This window comes from Eufriesea mexicana, unplaced genomic scaffold (assembly GCF_001483705.2).
Source record: "Eufriesea mexicana isolate 0111107269 unplaced genomic scaffold, ASM148370v2 scaffold1824, whole genome shotgun sequence".
Taxonomy (NCBI): Eukaryota; Metazoa; Arthropoda; class Insecta; order Hymenoptera; family Apidae; genus Eufriesea; species Eufriesea mexicana.
The window spans coordinates 606,053-627,312 of record NW_016909928.1 but is presented as its reverse complement, the minus strand read 5'-3'; the positions used below and the strand labels follow the sequence as shown (position 1 = coordinate 627,312).

General features: G+C 28.7%; 1 protein-coding gene across 3 annotated transcripts; it reads right to left on the bottom strand.

Moving 5' to 3' along the window:
- Positions 1 to 1,156: 1,156 nt before the first annotated feature.
- On the bottom strand, positions 1,157 to 6,232 carry Tsp66E (Tetraspanin 66E). Of its 3 annotated transcripts, XM_017902467.1 has the most exons (9): positions 6,146 to 6,232; positions 5,042 to 5,140; positions 3,002 to 3,130; positions 2,859 to 2,933; positions 2,663 to 2,770; positions 2,412 to 2,576; positions 2,151 to 2,292; positions 1,896 to 1,963; positions 1,364 to 1,400 (listed from the first exon to the last, which is right to left on the bottom strand). In XM_017902467.1, exons 1-8 carry the CDS (start codon positions 6,203 to 6,205, stop codon positions 1,929 to 1,931), a joined length of 813 nt encoding a protein of 270 aa, XP_017757956.1. In that variant the 5' UTR covers positions 6,206 to 6,232; the 3' UTR covers positions 1,364 to 1,400; positions 1,896 to 1,928. The 3 variants fall into 3 exon arrangements, with proteins under 3 accessions (XP_017757957.1, XP_017757956.1, XP_017757955.1); XM_017902468.1 differs by lacking the exon at positions 1,896 to 1,963 and having other exon boundaries at positions 1,157 to 1,400; XM_017902466.1 differs by lacking the exon at positions 1,364 to 1,400 and having other exon boundaries at positions 1,840 to 1,963.
- Positions 6,233 to 21,260: the final 15,028 nt, after the last annotated feature.

The window sequence follows — 21,260 nt, the reverse complement described above, 5'->3', positions numbered from 1 at the left end:
CCACTATACAAGCACCTTTAATAATGATATCATAACAGTATCTTTGGTGCTGTTTAAAACTGTAAAAATTTTAACAAAATCATGACTGTATGATTAAACGTTTTTAATGAAAACAATATCAAAGTTTTTAAGGTTATTTACTCAGTAAACGTATTTATTGATACCATCTTATATCTAAAACAAATTCAATAATATATAATAACATATTGTTTTCATCATAATATGATCTTTTTTAGCAGCATATAAAATGTTCATTGTAAAATTTCATTTCTAAATAGTTCTTTCTTAAATTATACTTATAAAACAACCGAATTACGTTTAGAAACTGGAATTGTAATATTATTAAATCTTCAAGAATAAGATAGTGTATTGATTATTTGAATAAACATGTTTTATATTTTTATTCAATTTAAAAATATTTACAGTAACATATTAATTATACATCATTAAAAAAATAATGTTATTATAAATTATTAAATGCGTTTTTTTTTATATAACTTTTGAAACATTTGTATGGAATTTTATAAGAATCGCAAGGTGATTTTTTCTTTAATTACTGTTAATTACTTGTTTAATAAAACATGATTACATGTTACTAATAAAATATCCTCTGGTTGATAATTCGTAGAAAAGTATATATTTTTTTATAAAATTAAAAGGAGTTAGGAAAAAATTTTCAAATTTACAAAGAATACAAAATCTTTATCACGATTCTTGTACATTATACATTTACATTACATTATAATGTAAAATATACATTATAAAACATTACAAATTTTCGTTATACATTTTGTTATTTTATAAACAGGGAGATTATAATATGTGTTATCTATACATATTAATGTAATATAATAGTAAATACAACTTAATAAAATAATGCAGTACAATATTTTGTGTTAATTATGTTAAATATATATATACAAAGTAGTTCAACGCAAGCATATGTAACTTTTTCTATAAAGTCTTGCTTGTAAACTGTTTATTTGGTTTTGTACTGGTTTGTTTTAAAAAGTGAACAATTTTTTATTAAATAGATTAATATTTTAATTATATTGTTAACTAAATTATTAAGCACTCTGTTTGAAAAAATAGAACAATTTCATTTAGAAATCTTATATATCTTTTTAGTTATCACTCTAATTAAAATTTATGCGTTTGAATCATTATAAAACATTTATAAACAAATATTTCATTATTATTTAATAAACATTTTCAATTTCATGAATATCTTTAAAAAAGTACTAAAATATATAGTACTAAAATAGATGATGAATAAATGTCCTGGGCTAGTTTCAAGTTAGTTTAAGCCAATGGTTCACTTCTGTGAAGGAAGAAGCCAAGAAGGTATGAAGAGCTCGCTGTTAGTGTATGTGGTCAACAGCAGCACCAACAAGTTAAAACTGTAAACGAAAATGTTTTGTGCGCGATATGAACTGACAAATGATTGCGTGAACTGCTCCAGTTCGTTACAATTAGACTATCCGAAAAAATAGTTAGAATACAAAAAATGTTTTAATAAACTATTATATATGTGTACAAGATCTACTTCATGAATAAGTTTACTTTTTGTCAATTAATAACTTTACTTATATACGACCTTACAAATAACAAAAATATATTTTCGACATAATATTATTGCAGTTATTAAAATTAATTGATTAATTACAAACTTTAATAATAGATATATAGCAACTCAAATAAGGTAAACAAACATTTTAATTCTTCTTTCAATATTTATTCTTTTCAATTTGTTCAATATTTATAGTAATACTGATAATTTAATTAATATAAAAATAATTTTCTTTTCCTTTCAATTTAAACAGAACTCGATGTGGTCGAAATAGGGTTAATTAAAAACAATTTGAAAATAAAATGCTTAACTTTTTAAGTCTTACGTGATAATATAAATACAACATTTTCATTGTTGTTCACCAAGCCTGTTTCGACGATACGTCGATGCAAGCTAAAAGAATGTTTTTATTTTAATCTCCTAAAGAAATACTTAAAAATTTCTTTAAATGTTTTTTAATGCAAAAGAGGATATATTTTAATTATTATCTTGAACTTTATATTAGATACTTTAATCAGATATTTCTGTGAAAAAATTCTTTGTATCACTTAAGTGGCGTCAGTGAGAAGTGCAAGCCTACCGTGTTGTGGTCGCCAGTAACAGCATGCCAAATACAGAGCTAAAATAATAACCAGGATTTCGACAAATGCTAATCCAGCCGCAACGCCGATTACTATTGCTGCATTTTCTTCAATTATATGTATTATTGCACCATAACAACCCTAAAATATTTGTATAGTTTTTAGTTGTTCTTTTATATATTTCGAATGATTCTTATACTAAATTAATTGTAAATTTATTGATTTAAATTAAATTAAATTAAATTAAATCATTTTTTTACCTTCTCATAGTAAGAATTATTGGAAGTGGGACTGATAGGGCAAGATGGATCCTTTAAAATATCGTTCTCTCTTATACAACATGCTTCAGGTACAATTTTATCTGTAGTTGTCCAGTTTGCACTCTCTCGAAAGTCCAAATAATTTTCTACTCCACAACAATGAAGCTGAATCCATGAAATATATTTCTTTAAATATTTATTAATTGCAAATTTAATTAACAAAATTTATTCAATTATAAATTTTTAATAACCTGTGTCATTATACCATTCCATGTTACTGTAATTGTTTCTGTTTTATCAATATTACTGGCATAGTATTTGATCGTAGATTTAAGAAAATCTCGTGTACTTTGCTCTGCCTGGAAAAATAACAAATAAGTAATATCAGTTTTTATTACAAATTAGAATTTACATTATCATAAACTATGATACAAGAGAAAAACTCACATCTCTTTTAAGACCAAAAGCCAAACCTACTACAACACATTCCAGGATCAAAACCAGGAGAATAAGAACACCGTACTATAATTAAAAATTCAGTTGTATCGTGTTTCATCAAAATTTTATTTTTTATCTATAAAAACACTTACAACGCAAAGAAGACAGCGAGATTCAAACATTGCTCCACAGTATCCTAGAAAGCTAACCAGAAAGGTCAATGCTCCTACTATAATCAGGATATATGAAATTATCCTGATGACATTTGTATCCGTTTTGTTCTACAACAGAGTAAATCAATTTAATTTGACAATCAATGCACTACCATATTATTATTCTATTACAACAATTTTTCTAACACTTTTGTTTTGCTTAAGTTTATTTCAAGATGAAATATTGTTATTATATATTTTATACATATAAATGTATCTTATACATATAAAGATACATACCACCTGGTTAAAATAAAATAGAATTTTAAATATAAAATGCCATCAATAATATATTCTCTGTAAGTATGAAGGATACATAAAACAATTTTTAATTACACAAAAAAAAGTTATTCCAAAGATATCGCAGTATTTCATACCCCATTTTGTATACAACAGTGTAAGTAAATTTCAAATTAATTTTTTTTATCATACAATATATTTTTCAATTAAATTTATATATCATTTTAGTGAACTCAATTTTGGAGTAGATTTCATTTTTATGCACAACAACATATACATTAGAATAATTATTGTATTTAGACTTACTTTACTAAAAATTAATTAAGCTTATCATAATAGTACATTGAACATTCTATCGTTATTCTACCTTGAAAATTAGTATGTAATTAAATTTAATACATATTGTGTTTTTATTGCATATAATACATATTCTCATACACATATATTTTTAGTTTCTTCTTTTATATATTCTATAAACTGTTGATATGTATTTTTCCTAAAATACTAAGTAGCTACTTTTTTTATTTTGAAATATTAGTTGCAGACCTATTTAAATTAAACCCATTTAACATTAAGAATAATATATATATATTTAATGTTATTATGTTATTAACATACCATATTAACGTACAATTTAAAAAAAAATAGTCACTAAAAAACATAGTTACTTGCCTTAAATCATTCTAAAATATATATTTCAGTCTTTTGTTTATTTAAAATAACTTTATATACTATATATGTTTCATGGTAAATGCGAAGAAATGAAAACGAAAATCTGTGTGATAAGAGCTTGCGAATAGAAAGTGCCGGATATATTCTTCTCGCTAGTTAACTAATTGGCAACGCTTTCGTATTGCAATCAACGAAGCGTGAATCTCTTAAAAAATCCTTTTACCACTAAATAATTGTTGATCGTTTTTTCAAAATTGTTCAATACGAAAAACAATTTATGGCTTATTTACAATAACATAATTGAATGGTATTTTTGTTTCCAAAAATTAGTACGATTGCTGTACTTTTATTTATGAAAATTAAAACAATTTCTATTTTTTTGTTCATACAAAAGTTAGCCCGGTTAGCACATTTTATTTTAAGAATATTAAAACGTCTAATATATTTTTCTTTACAAAAATTAACGCTATTATTAATATTATATCTTTTTCTACAAAATTAGGACTCTATATCTTTGTTTATAAAAACTAGTATGACTTCTATACTTTTGTTTACAAAAGTTAGTCCTACAGGCTGTTAAAAAAGATAGGATATTTTATTGGTTTAAAAAAATTAAAACAACTATATTTTATTTTAGAAAAACTAGTAGAACGCTTATATTTCGGTTTACCAAAATTAGTATTATTACTATACCTTTATTTATAAAAATTAAAACGGTTAATATATATTTTTCTTTGTAAAAATTAGTATTTAGTATTATATTTTGGTCTATGAAAATTAAAGCGATTTTTATACTTGTTTTTTATAAGAATTAGTACTAGAACTGATACTATTATTAATTTATTTTAAAAAATTAGTACGGTTTTTATACCTTTGTTTATAAAACTCAGGATTTTTATATCTTTGTTCACAAACAATGATAAAATTACTATATCACGTGCGTTTGTTAAAATTAATACGAATACTATAATTTTCTTTACGAGAATTTGTACAAATACTATGGTCTAAAGCTTTCATTAATAGTTCAGTTAAAAACTTTCGTCTAAGCAGAAATGTTTCAAAATTTACCAGAATATCTGATTTGTCAAGTTTGCCGATGAGATCAGCAAAAGAATTGCTATCGGCAAAGAGCCAAACTCCTACTGCCAACGCAGCCCCTCCGGCTACCTATAAACAAACGAATAATTACTTCTTTAAGCGAATAAACCTTTGCTTAATTTTTCCCAATAGATAACAAACTTCTTTACACGCATTGTGAAAACTATTCCACTTGTTTTATTAGCGTTTATGTTTAGTTCTCCAATATTTTTAACGACTTATCAATAACAAAGTTATTTATACAGGGTGTCCCAGAAATAATAGTACAACTGAGGAGGGGGTGATTCTACATGAAAAAACAAATTAAAAATAAAAAATAAAATTTTTTCATTTGACGCTTTGTTGTCGAGGTAATCGACCTTGAATATCTATCGAATACGCTGGTTACTGATGGTCCATTCGCCTTAGCCAAAGTTAAGTGCACGCGTACTCGATGAATATTCAAAGTCAATTTTCTCGACAACGAAGCTTCGAATAAAAAAATTTTATTCTTTTTGTTCAATTCGTTTCTGCATGTGGAATCGCCCCTTCCCGGTTGTATTATCGTTGCTGGGATATTCTGTGCGTATATACATGTATTGATTCTAAGATATATATTTGATTGATATATATAAGAGATCGAGTAATCTTTAAAATAGAATACGTGAATGAAAATGCAATTGTATTTGTGATTTATTAAACTTCTTCTTTATACATATATATATAAAGAAAATATATATATATATATCTTTTTTAAATATTTTGAAATGTTTGAAAAAGAAAGTTAGTAAGACCAGTTAATATATCGCTAGTTTTTAAGTTTATTAAATTTACATAAAGTTATCTTGGCAATCTGCTGTTAAAAGATAATTTTGAAATATACGATAGAAAATACGAAGAAATATTTATTACATAATTTTCATTGTTTATCATTGCAAGTGACCATCGTTCAAATAATGCATCATTATTCTAAAATAAATTTTACTATATAGAAAGCGTTAATTCTTTCTCAAATAAGTTTCAAGATAGCGTAAGAATGAGATATTTGAATGAAAAATTCGCGTGAACGGTAGTCATATAAAAATATATACTTACGAAGAAAGCGAGATTGAAGAAACATAGGAAATACTTGGCACACCGTGAAGCACAGCCCATTTTGGCTTCGCGTTCACTGAGATGAATCTGTAACTGAACAAAGTCAATGTTGCTCAGTATTAAATACTCCCGCGTACTAAACTAACAATGCCATAACACATTCTATTTTAATAACAGTTCATAGATGAATGTTTGGCCGTGCAATCGATAAATCGATTCTCTTCTTGTCGTGTATTCTTTATAATATATTTCGATACGTTATCCGCGATAGGACCAAATTTGAGGAATAAACGTGAATGTACATACATCGGATGATACTTGAGGGAAAGTAAGCTTTTCAAAGAATTTATTCCTTTTTATCTTAAATATCTATCAGCTACGATCACCGCGATTAACGCTAGAACTACCAACTTGCAGTGTGCGATTAAACATAGCATACGTTGATAATAATAATCAAAATGGCAGGATAAAAATAAAAAGGCGTGTACTATTACGTTTTTATATTAATAAAAGTCTATATTAATTTTGTCAAAAACCAATTACAATGTTTCCGGTTAATCGTAATAATAGGAAGTCTAGGATTGCTTTTAATTTTACTGATCTGGTAATTCTAGTGCTAAACACGATGAGGAGCGTTCATTCAAAGGGAAAGAAAAATTGTACATTATCCGGAATGTCTTTTCGCGACGCCCCAGTTACTCAATTACGACGCATTTGTCGTTGAAATCATCGTAGGCGGGAAACAAAGAGCTGCGAAAATTGGTCGAATTAGGCCGAATTCCTGTTAATCAAGAATACGTCTTTTGTATTCATAGCCGAATGCAGCAACCAGCAAAGGACATTTTAATGCCTTCGATTTTATTATTCGCGATGGTCTCGTTTCGCGATAGAACAAAGAGATTCTAAGAAAATATCATTATTCAGGATACTATTAATGTATTAATGTATTAAAAGTTAATGGAATACCATAGATTGTTCATTGTGACAAATACGTTTACACGTGTCCCAGATATTTTAATTAGTTTGGCAATTTTAATACTTGTTACAAATTGTATAATGTATTTTTTATTGTTGTAACAAAAAGAGTATTTTTTATTTCAATATTATTATCAACGTTAGGCTAGTAGCCTTTTCTTTTTTAATCACTGGAAAGGTCTTTCTTCGTATCCTTCCTATCTTGTTAAATCTCTTTGAATTAATCTCAGGAAATTTCATTGTTTTCGAATTGTTTTAATATAAAATATTTGAGATACTGGCAATTTGTCTCTAGTATGTTTATTCGTTGTAATCGAATAAGTAATATTTTGATGATATTTCTCGAATATATATAATATATATATCAAATAGTAACTTCTAAGATACACAAATATTACGATGTTTCGATTGTTTCAATTATTATTTACAATACAAACACGATCAAAACAAGTATCAATTCTGTATAATTGTTAATAAGATACTAACATTAAAGATAATTACCCTATATACCGTATATATCTTAAAATTATCTATTATTTTATTTGTTTCCACTTTTCCATCGCTCCTTTTGTTATAGTATAGATTTAATGATATTTTACGTTATTTGTATACAGATTTATTTTAAATTTTAATAATATTTTTAATATAGACATTATCAAAATATTGCATAATATAAATTTAATAATTTAATATTTTAAAGTGTACAATCTTGTATGTATTATCTAGATAATATACACCAGTCGAAAAGCAAATTGATATTTAAAATTAAAATATTTCAATGGATATCTTAGAAGTTATATAACACATATGTATATGTACTGTGTTACAGTGATAAAACAATCGAGAATGATTTGCCAAATAAATATCGAACTATACATACGAGGCAAAATGTTATGCAAATATTGACTTGTTCGATAAATCTAAGTTTCGAAAACATCCGGATGTAAATATCCAGGAAGACATAGATTACAAAAGAAAAATACAAAGTTACGAAGGAAAATGTGCATGAAAAGGAAATGAAAGTGACAGCTATTTAAAAACAGGTTGAGAAGTAAGGAGGAGGTACAGGAACAAGAGTACTTTCATAGAAATGACGGTCTTAATACATGATTTAACAGAGTAATCGATGTAATCGATGTAATCGTAGAAGCGTGTAGATTGCATAAAAAAGCTCTGACTTTACTTGAACATCACTTACAGTGAATGTAAAGAATATTCGTATAATGACTAATCACGACTAAAATGCTGAATAATAATATTTATTAAACAATACTTTTTAAACAAACACGCTACACCTATTTGGGAAATAGGTATACCATGTTTGTTTAAAAAGTATTGTTTAATAAATATTATTATTCAGCATTTTAGTCGTGATTAGTCACTGTACGAATACTTTTTATATCCACTATGAATATTTTATAAATAATGCATCACGGTCGTGTGGATATCAATGATTTAATACCTATTCATGATTCATACAGTGACATTACAATGCAAATAATTCATATAATACAAAGCAGTTGTTTGCAACTGAAATTGTACACTCTATTTCTCATTATAGATATTCGTTATTAACAAACTCATCAAGTGTCAATTTATATTTATTAAAATAAAATGAAAAAGTGAGAAGAGAAAGTTGTATTTCCACTACACTTGTATTAAATTTATATTTTCTGCATATCTTTTATTAATTGACTACTTACATTCATAATGGATTCATATAAATATTCTTTTAAATAAGAAATAAACTAATATTTTAACTATAACAATATGCTATAAATGGAATTTTAATTATTTTATTCATCGATATATTTAACTTTCAATTGAAGGAAATATTACACGTTGATCGAAATTCTCATTGTTCCAAGTAATTTTTAATGGAAAATGGAAAAGGCAGCTATTACGTAAGTATAGTAGTTGCATGTGCCTGGAAGGAAAATTGATTCCAACGAGCCTTGAACATCCGAGACTTCGTGTGCCCTTGGATTTTCTCTTTACGCCAAGTAACAATTGACAATCCGGTTTTGTCTTCCGCCAACATCTCATAATCCTCGTACAGACAATACCGTCGCTCTATAATTTATATACCACGTTTCAAACGTATCATGCGAAATTTTAAAACGCTTAAAACGATCGTCGTCATTGCCAGCAAGAGTTTCGTTAGTTGTCTTTGTCTATACACATTGTCACAATTCTATTTATCTCGAGTTCCAATCGCTTCCGTTCTTTATTAACATTAGAACCACCGACTTGTACTCGAACACGTGTACTTAAACATAGCATGTGTACACGAATAATGGCAATTAAAGTGGCGCGATGAAAATGAATAGCTCTGTATAACGATGTTTCTATCTCAATAAAGATTGACATTAATTTTGCCAGAGACTTTTATTATTATTCGGACATCGAGTTATACGACGAATAATTACTGTTTTTTATTGTTTATAATTTCATTGTTGGATCATTTATTTCCTAATACAATAGTAGGACCTATTAAATGGGAATACTTAACTTTTATAGAAAATTACTATTTTGGTTATATTAACTCGGATTTATTAACCCTTTGCACTCGACGATTTTTTGGCCAAAGAAGGATAGGAGTTCAAAGATTTTCTGTTACAAGGCTGACGATATTTTTCTGAGCGGGAATAAGAAATCGCATGATAATTATCACGTAGAATTATTTGATTTCCATACCTCGCACACCGTTACAATATCTGAAATTTGACATATTTATGAATATCGAGCTTCGAAATTTTATCAAATGGCGACTGAAGGGCGCCTCTCGAGTGCAAAGGGTTAAGTGTCAAAATATTTTTGCGACGTTAAACTTTGACATAATTTAATTTGTTACTACGCAAAAAGCTATTTAAAATAAATAATTCGACAATAGAATTAGAAACAATAAAAGACAGTAATTATTTGTCAAATAACGCAATGTTCAGAATATTAATAAAAGCCACCGTATATGTTTTTAATAACTGTGAAAGCAAAAAGTCTAAAAACAAGTTATTTCGACTGGTTTCGTAGTTCTAGCATTAATATCCCGCTTTCCATGACCTTTTTTATTTCTTGGCTTTCGACTGCTTTTTACTTTATTTCGATTGCGTTTCTTCTCCAGAATTACTTTTTCGAATATTCGACCAGGACGAAAAGTAGAAATACTTTCCGCGGCGAAATCTACTGTTACGTTGGGAAAAATTGATCTCGTTAAATGTTATATACCTGACTGGTCGTATTAACAGCTATTTGTTCGGCATTTAATCTGTTTAATTTTAGCGGTTCAACGAGTTTGACAACTTTCGATGATGACGCAATAACGTACCCGCAAATGTATCGTATCCTCGTTGCATAATGCACACAAGTATGCAAGCTTAGAATGCACTTGCACGAGAAATCCAACGCTGTAACAGTCCTAACAATTTATCTACGAACCAACATTACCAATGGCTTTGTAGAATTTTCTTTTACATCTAGCCAAGTATTTCGAACTCTGTGACATTTAAATTTTTCGAGCATGAAATTTACACCAGGATCACATAAATCTTTCTTTCTTTCTTTGTCGATTGCGACGTGAGAAGACAATTTCACAATTTCTTTTTATCAAAATATAAGATGGACGTCTCTATGATTTTGTATAATCATATCTACGATACCATAATGGAAAATAATATCAAAATAATATCATATTATTTGCAATATGTACGCGAATATGAGATGTTATTAATACTAAGACTATCGTAATAATTGTTACTAACTTCCTATTAGTAAGTAAGTACTTATTATTCGATGTAATATGTAGCTAAATATATTACGAATGTATGACCAAGATATAGGGAACAAAAATTAGAATTAGTTTCGTCAGAAATAGCTAAACATTTTTGGTACGCGAAAAAATAAAATAACTGAAACTAGACATTTTGACTCGTTTAGTTTAGTAATTCCAGCGTTAAGGAAGGTACGCGTATGTGTTGCAGAAGAAATATAACGTATGCGAATGAGCCGTTAATAAATACAAGGGAAAAGCAGTCTTCTAAATAAGCGCAAACAGACTCGTCAATCATCGAATCTTGGTCAATCGTACCAGATCTTTCGTTTTCTCTTTGATACAATATCGAGAGTCGAGAGTCAGAAGATTTTTTTCTGACAAATATTATAATCTTATAAATTTATTTCACGATAACACAGGTATTTATACTTCATAAACGAACGTATTTTGACATACAATTAAAAATCTGCTAAACTCATGCTCCAACGCTTAACATTACAATTATCGATGAGTACAGTGGGCAACAAAAGAAAGTTTGGAGTTAGCAATTATATGGTATAACTTTTATACCAACTATAATATAATAAATGTAGTATAATAATAAAAGTAATTATATTTATGCAGAGTTCCTTGCTGTTATCGAATAATCCTCCCTCTAAAATGATAGTGTTCTTTTCACCTTTCTTTCTACTACCTGACGTTTAAACTTTCTTTTGTCCGCCACTGTAATGTATACCTCAATATAACGTACATAAATAATAATTAAGTGATACGATGAAAATAAATTCGGTATATTTTTATACATTTTAGGTAAATTTTTGTCTTAAACGATCATACTATCGAGTTGTAATATATAACACACACACCTAAATATACCATACAGAGAGTTCAGACTGCTTGGTAGTTACTTTAACCGATTTGGTAGTTCTAATATGAAACAAGGTATTCATCAATGGGTCAATGATAACACTGCTTCGTGTGTCGTCTGGTCATTCGCCATCCAACTGTTAATCGTGACTTTCTGCTTTCGTCTTGTCAAATTTACAATCTAAATTTAATATACTATAGAATCTTAGCTAATATATATATGGTAAAAATGCTTGAATAAAGGAATTTTTTGATAATAGAAGAATCACATTTTTTATATTAAATTTAATTTATTTAAATAGATATCGACAAAATTGGCTGTTCTTTCAGATATACAAGGATCCCGCGCTTTCTTCCTTTCTTTCTACGAAAGTTTTTCAACGTAGAATAGGTCCGATATTTTAAGAAAGTATTCGAACAGCTAGAGTCTTAAATTTTTGACATAACGTTGGACTCGAATTTTCGAAATGAAATTGAGTTTAAAGCGCGGTACAAGTGTTGGGAATATATAGGTAAATCATATATTAATAAAATTAGAAAAAAATCGCAGAAAGTTTCGAAAAATTTGTAAAACTTCGAGTGCGAACATATCTTTCACGAAGATGGAAGATATTCGAAAATCAGAATTACTTCTGGTTCAGTTTGTATTAATATTCAGTTGAATCATCTTTGCCATTAATTAAAATACTTCTGTTCTCTTACATTCTACGTGTTTGAATACTTTCATCGACCTTCGTGAACGATACGTTTGCATTCAATGTTTCGCGAATCCTATGACATATTATTTTGTCGTCGAATTTTTTGTATAATTTGGGGTAAAAATAAAGTATTGACACGCTATATTATAAGAAAATTCATCTATCTAGAGGATTCTGATTTGAATTTTTTAATTTCAATGAAACTCTATGAGTATGTATAATATATCATAATAGATTATACAGAGAACACTTTTTTTTACGTAATACCACTCCAAGCATGGAGTGCAATACCACTCTATGAAATCAGCAATTGAATTTCTTGTGCTTTTTTCGCTTTCTTAAATACAATTTTCTAATAGTACAAGATACAACGAAACTTTTCGTACGAAAAATGTTTAATTTTTAATTGTCAACAAAATTTCGAACAAAGCTTATAATCGGAGTCTGATAAAATACTGAAACTTTAAGGTTTTATTTAGCTCCCTTGGAAAGGTTTTCTGTCTATAAATAAATTGCTCCATGTAGGACTTTTTATGCTCTACATGTACACAAACTTTCATTAAAATTAAAACATTTTTAGATAAATTTCCTTGTAATATAACGTGCTAATACTTCTTTTTAGTCGCTATATACAGTACCGGACAAAAGTATTGGCACAGCATGGTTGTTGTAGTACAAGTGCTTATAACTACTAAACAAATTGATTTGAAGGGAAACTTTTTGATATATTTATTTATTATCTACTCTAGTTTTATTACATAGTAGAAGCAATAATATAAATACATTGATTCACGAAATAATAACAAAAATGTATTTATTGAACATTTTATGGGTGGATAAAAGTATTGGCACACTCGAATAAAAACGTTTAAAAGTGGCTTGAAATTAAATATTAATATTTAGTTGGTCCTCCTTGCTTTTTAAGAATTTTCTTTAATCGTTTGGGCATTGAATCAATTTTTTTGTAAAATCCGGCCAGATTTTATTCCATTCTTGTAAAAGAACATTCTTCGAGTCTGCTTTGCTTGTTATATGATGTTTTCGAATCCTTTTCTCCAATTCGTTCCAGACATGTTCGATAGGATTCATGTTTGGACTCTGGGGTGGTGTATTTAGGGAATGAGAAGTATCATAAATGATCAAATGGCGTACGATGTAAGCAGTGTGCTTTGGATCGCGGTCTTGGTGGAAATAGAAATTCCGCGGGAGATTTAATTTTTCCGCACTTTTGAATAAATTTTGTTTTAATATATTTAAATATGTGTATTTGTCCATAATATCATCTATAAAAATTAATTCACCAACCACAGATGCTGCCATAGAACCCCACACCATAACTCCACCACCTCCATGTTTTACACTCGATTGTAAATTTCGTAGAACCAATTCAGTATTTGGCTTTCCTCAAACTAATATTCTACCATCGGATTTAACTATATTAAATTTGCTTTCATCTGAAAATAGTATGTTACTCCAAAATGTAGAATCCTTCGTTATAAATTCTTTGGCAAATTCAACCATCTTTCGATTTTTTCCCGATGTGTATGGTTTTCTTCGTGCAACACACGCAGAATATCCAGCAGTTTTTAATACCCTTCGCACAGTTTTCAAACTTATTTCGTTTTGACACTCTTTATTTAAAATCATTCTGAGTTCCGAGGAGTTTAATTTAGGATTTTTCTTCACTTCGTTTACAATTTTACGTTTTTCTCTAACAGATAACTTGGGAGGATGACCACTTCGATTCGCAATATCAAAATCTGATTGATTTATAAATCGTTTTACAATGCTTCTAATAGTAAAACGGCTTTTATTAATAAGTTATAATATTCCGCTATAAGATTTTCGCATTTTATACAAATTTAGTATTATTTCTCTCTCTTTACTTGTCATTTCTTTCGCTTTTCAAACAAATGCGGATATACTACATTTAGAATCATGTGTCAATACTTTCTTCCACCCATAAAATGTTCAATAAATGCATTTTTGTTATTGTTTCGTGAATCAATGTATTTATATTATTGCTCCTCCTATGTAATAAACTAGAATAGATAATAAATGAATATGTCAAAAAAATTTTCCTTCAAATCAATTTGTTTAGTAGTTATAAGCACTTGTACTACAACAACCATGCTGTGCCAATACTTTTGTCCAGCACTGTACGTTGTTTTAGGTGTAGGGTTCTTTCAGAAGTTCGAATCTAAAACAAGTATTTAATTTGTTAATAATATCTTTGTATTTGTTTTTCACAACTATTTCGAATGTGCCGGTAGTTTGCTTTCTTAATTTCATTTCATTGTCACGACTTTCAAGTATTTTAACACTTTACCTGCGAGAGTCACGTATGCGTGACTTTTACTACCAACGCTCTTCAAAGTGTGTTTACAATGTCATCGGTATCGTGTTCGACTGTCGCAGAACTGAAACGTATATTTAGAGCACAAGGAGACAAAAGTAGTCAAATTTCATAAACCATGTTAGGTATAGTCCTTTTCATTTGTAATTTGTCTTTCAGCCAGTTCAGATCGCATTATGCAGTGAAATTCTTTGTGAAATACTTTACGCCATAATTTAAACATTTTTACAATTTTAATATCTAAATAGAGCGTAGGTGGAAGGACGAGAATTTATACACTATTATCAGATAATAATAGTGAAGAAACAACAGATACTGATGAAGACAGTGGGAGTGGTCTCTGGTTGGAATATGTTTCGAAAAGTATCATGTATTATATAAATATTAAAACCTTGTTTAATAAAACTTAATAAGCTATTTAATCGTAATAAAAAGTACAATTATATTGATAGTTTGAATGTTGGCTATACAATTTAATGCACTGCAAGAAGCATGGTTCAATAATGCTTGCGGGTTTAGCGTTAACATTAAAACCAACAAGATAGTCAAAATATTTGTTTTTAAAATATCAATATTCTCTATAAATAACCACATTGAAGGTGACAATTCGAAAAGCAATCACATCACTATAGTGTCCAATACTTGAAATAAAACATGTTATTAAATTATCGAATTCAATTTCTTTTTTTTTTTCGTAATTTAAGAATATGGTTCTTTGAGGAAATGTATAGATGTATTTAAGAAGTATAAAATTATTCCTGTTTTTTATGAAAAAAAGAAAAAATTATATTTCATTTAATACTAGCACACTTTTGTTTAAAATATTTTTTGCCAAACTATTATTATAGCGATATTTCATATGTATATATTTTTTTTCATTGTACCACTTTAATTATTATTACCTATGTATACTATATTTAGTATTGTAGCTGGGTAGTTCCAGTGTTAATAGTGTCTTATTTCGTCTCGACAGTTAGAACTACGCGTTTTCGTTTAGTTGCTATTATCACATCGTATGCAATTAGTTTTAAACCAGATTGTTATGATTAGGGTTCGTTTAGTCCAACACAAAAATGTTCTATGTAAACATGGCATAGTCCCGTTAAGGAAAGACATTTATTGTCAACAATGAGATATGTGCATTTTGGTTAGATAATATAATTTGTAAGTGTACGTATATCTCGTATTATTTGCCTATGCATATTACTAAAAAAATAATTTATTATTAGCTTATTACTTCTCAAATTAACATCAACAAATAAATATCTCACTAGCTGTATACCTACTCTGTGTAAATATACACACGATCTAAACCAAAGATCTTTTACAATATTAAATATAGTACAGTATATTTTTACCATATGCGATATTTCTATCGTATTACTTACACGTGAACGTTCATAAATAAACATTACGGTATATATCGTATAACACAATAATAGGGCATCTCAAAATTTTCAATGTTTTACCAAATCTAATGCAACAGAATCAAATTTTATGAAGAATATTAAATTAGTCTATGTATAAGTATAATAATCATATATGTGCACGAATGTTTGTAATCCAATATTATGGTATATATTGTATTATTCAACGAAACGATAGGATATCTCAATTTTTACAGAAAATATCAAATTATTCTATGTAGGCTGCCCCAGCAACGGTAGCACAATCGAGGAGCGGGTGATTTTACATGGAAGAACAAATCGAAAATAAAGAATAAAATTTTTTCATTTGAAGCTTCGTTGTGAAGAAAATCGATTTTAAGTATTCATCGAGTATGCGTGCACTTAACTTTAGCTAACAAGGAGAGTGCAAGTCCTTCGAGTCACTGATTTAGGTGAAACTTTGCAGGTTTGTAGATTTAGTCATCCAGTTCACCAAAATGTATCATTATAAGGGCAACTACTCGATAGCTTTTGAGATATTTATGATTAGAGCTTTATCATTGCTTTAACTACAGATTTATTTCAAATAGTTATCAATCATGCCGTTGTGACTTAACGACGACATTCGAAATGGATTTTTCTAATCTATTTTTTATATTGTATTAATTTTTCGCCCATGAAAACACAGAATTTTAAATAAATTGTAAATAAAATTTCTTAATAAAAAATTTATTTTTTACGCTTTCTCGTAATAGTATATATTTGTTACAAAATAATAAGAATACTATGCAAGAAGGACAGTTTTCTATAGCAATGTTATTCACTAAAAACACAAGAAAAAACAAAAATATAAATTATTATTATATACAGAAAGTTGAACTAAATCGGTAACCTGAAGATCTTGCACTCTCCTTGTCGGATGGATGAACCATCAGTATACCAGCGTATTCGGTGAATATTCAAAGTCGATTTTCTTGACAACGAAATTTCCAATCAAAAAATTTTATTCTTTTTCTTCGATTCGTTTCTGCACGTAGAATCACTCCTTTCCCGGATGTACTATCGTTACTGAGACACCTTGTATATCTTACAAATTATTTCTTTCTCGATAACACGGGAGAAAATCGATCGCTGTTTACATTCTATGTGCAACATTTGTCTCGTTAACACAAAAAATAGGTGCAATGGAACGATGAGCCAGGTTAATAATTTACATAAAGGTATGAATTATCATTTATTGGGTTGGCCAATAAGTCATTGAGTTTTCTCCCAATATATTGGGATACTTGTTGATACAGCTTTTGCAATGTAATTAACTTCATTTTAAACCGGAAATTCGCTGTATATCCTGATGGGTTACGATTTAAACTTGTTTCTAAAAAAAGTCTTCTGCAATTTTCTTTAAAATTGTTTATTTGACATTGATTTCGATATAGATAACTCCAAAGAACATTTTTGTCATATTTTGCACCATTATTTCCGAAAAGGAAAAAATGCTGTGCAATCACATAAAGAGTTATGCGACGTGTGCGACGAAGACATCTGAAAGATACGACAGTGTCAGAATTGTTTTACAAAATTTCGATTCGGAGATTTTGATATTAGGAATGTTCCACGCTCACGAAGATCAATCGAAGTTGAATTGAAATTGACGTTTGACAACTAGAGAGGTTGCTGGGAAAACTTAGCATATCTAAATCAAGTGTCGAGAACCATTTGAGATGACTTAGATACGTTAGTAAGCTCGATATTTGGGTTCCTCATTAGCTCAAAGAAATTTACCTCGCTAAGCGTGTTGTGCGAGTCTTTGTTGTAACGTGAACAAAATGATCCATTTTTGAAACGATAAATGATAACAGGCGATGAAAAATGAATCGTCTACAACAACGTTGAACGGAAAAGATCATGGAACAAATAATGAACTTGAGCAAAGCGGATATTGACACCAAAAGAAGATCATGTTGTAAGTGTTGTAGGATTTTAAAGGAATTGTTTACTCTGAATTGCTTCCAAGGAACCAAACTATTAATTCGGATGTACACTGTCACCAACTGGATAAAATAAATGATGCGTCTCAAAGGGAAACGTTCAGAATTGATGAACCGCAAACGTGTTGTGTTTCGTCAAGATAACGCTAGACCATGCACAAGTTTGGTAACTCGACAAAAACTGGTGCAACTTGGATGAGATTTGTTACCACATCCACCATATTCACCAGATCTGGCACCATGTGGTTATCATTTATTTTGTTCTTTATAAAACGCGTTAAATGCCAAAACCTTTACTGCTGACAGCGATGTCAAATTGTTCTTGGAACATCTTTTGCCGAAAAAGATAAGAATTTCTTTGAACGGCATCATGAAGTTACCTGAAAGATGGCCAAATGTAAATGAACAAAATGGAAAATACATTATTGATTAAAGTTTTTGTTTTTAACGCAATGACTTATTGGCCAACTCGATACGTAAATATAACTAAATTTAGAGTGTTCGACAGTTTTTTTACAACGATATAAATTTCCATTCTTGTTTAATTGCTGTTTTTAGATTACTTATTGAATTTAACTGCTTTCCATGTCTATACAGAGTGCTCCGGCGCATGTGAAACTTACTTGGAGAATAGATTCTACACACGGAAACGATAAAAAGGATTCATATCAACATACATACGGCCTACTCGACTTTGTTTTCGAGTCGTGGCGAGTTGCATGTTGAGATAATTATTTCGATAAATGTTAATGAATGAATTATGCTCACCTCACTGTTTACAAATAGAGAGTTTGGTATCTGCTTGGAGAAATGAAAAGGATAAAACGATCAATGATAAACCGTCTTCAGGTTTGTGTTCGAACACGAGAAGCTCATTTCGAACATTTACCGTGAAGGTGAGCAAATACGACGTGTTAAAGAAGAAACCATAACTCGAAAATAACCCGAAAACAAGGTCGAATAGGACGTATGTTTATATGAACTTCTTTTGTTGTTTTCATATGTAGAATCTATTCCTGAAACGGGTCCCACATGTTTCGGAACACTATGTGTACATTTTGCGATTAAGCATTAAAAGAAAAACCAGAGAAAAATACATTTATCATTTGTCAAAATATTTACATACATCTCGGGATACTGTTTGATTGGCAAATATAAAGAATAAGAGATGTTATTTTATTCTAAAATATATATTTATTACGAGTTATAATCTAAAGGACTAGACTGATAATTGATCTATGATTACGCAATCGACCGACATTCTCTCGTCAACTCTCGCTAAAAACTCCATAAAGGACTGTCCCCTGACAGCCCTTGAACCCTTATTTAAATCTAGCAGTCTCTCTTTTCTCGCAAGCAGGCTTTCTTTCTCGATCACTCCAGATATCACCCTAAATATTCGATCTGAACCCGAGGCTGCTGTTTATTATCTATCATCAGCCAAGTGTTCCCTTGCACTCATTCTCAAACCCTAGCATCCTACATACATTAAATTGGGATAATGAGTTTGGTACAGTTTTGTGATCAAACTTATGCAAAATATTGGACCATCCAATGGGTAGAAAAAACAATGATAAATCTGTCTAAAATAAGAATAATACTTGGAGTGTATTATTAATAAAACATATTTTTTAACTTATTAATCAGCACAAAACGTATAATCGAAACAGAGACCTATTAAATCCAGATAACTTTTGTAGAAAATTATTTTCATTAGATCTTAGTTAGATTTTCTAGATAATTCAGATTTATTAAGCGTCCGAATATTTTTGCGATATTAAATTTTGACTTAATTTAATTTGTTATTTATTGCGTGAAAAGTTTTCTGTAATAAATAATCCAATAATAAGATTATAAAAAATAAGAAGCAGTAATTATTTGTCGAATAACGTGATATCCGAATATTAGCAAAAACCACTGAATGTTATGAGTAAAAAAAAAAATTATTTTTATGTTATATTGCTGAAAAATGTATTGATGTTAAAATCATATAACTGATAGTTCATTTTTTCTTTAAAAAATTGCTTGCCTAGATTCTAATGTCTGCAAATAAAGATTCTACTTTTTTCCCCGATATTTTATTGGATCATTCATCAGAATACGCCTATATGCAAAATATCTTTTCATTTTTGTACACACTGTACAATGATATCAAAATTACACCGATGTATTTAAAGTGAAATACGAGGATTCGAGTTTTGTCATAATGATGTAATTGTCTATGAATTTATTCGCACATGGGACATCTAAGTAGGAGTATTCCAACGTGAATACTACGTGAATATGATCCATCATTAACATCGTTAATTATGTAAAATTCTCTCCTTTGTACAAGTCACATGAGAAGCAGTCAAAGTGGGAAATTACGTTTATGAGTGTATGCGTGAATATGAAATGTAATTTAAACTCGACCTAGATTTTCTACGAATATTAGAGATTTTTAATTTTATTCAAAAACATCGTAATATGTAAATAGTAAAATTACAGAATGATATTGTACTCTTCTAATTAATTCTATATTATGCAATTTTGTTTAAAACTATTTCATGTTGTTAGAAGACTAAATTTCGTATTATTAACATGACAAATAATTTAAAAATATTATATACATAAATGAAATGTTCTATATATTTCAACAATTTGTTTGAAACTAAATAAAAGAATATATTTTCCTGTAGAGTTAGGATGAATAATAGGGTATGTATTTAAGTTCAAAAAAGATATGATTTTTAAATAACGAAACGAACGTCCATTTTTCTAAATAATTTTTTTAAATGTTTTTTAAATATTTGTAATAAGTTTTAAGAAGTCCATTAGAAAAATATTCACGGTATAATTTTCTATTTAATTTCCCTCAAATATTTTTTTAACGACTCGCTTCTTCACAATATAAAAGTTTTCACTGAAAAACAATGCAGTTTTAAGAAATTTTTCGTGAAATAATTGATACTACTATGATATTTATGGAAGAATGTTGTATGTTATTGACATTTGTCGAACACTGTAAATTATTGAAAATTGAAAACTGTCTCTACATCAACAAGAATTAATATTTCCAGTAACTGCAAAGGCAA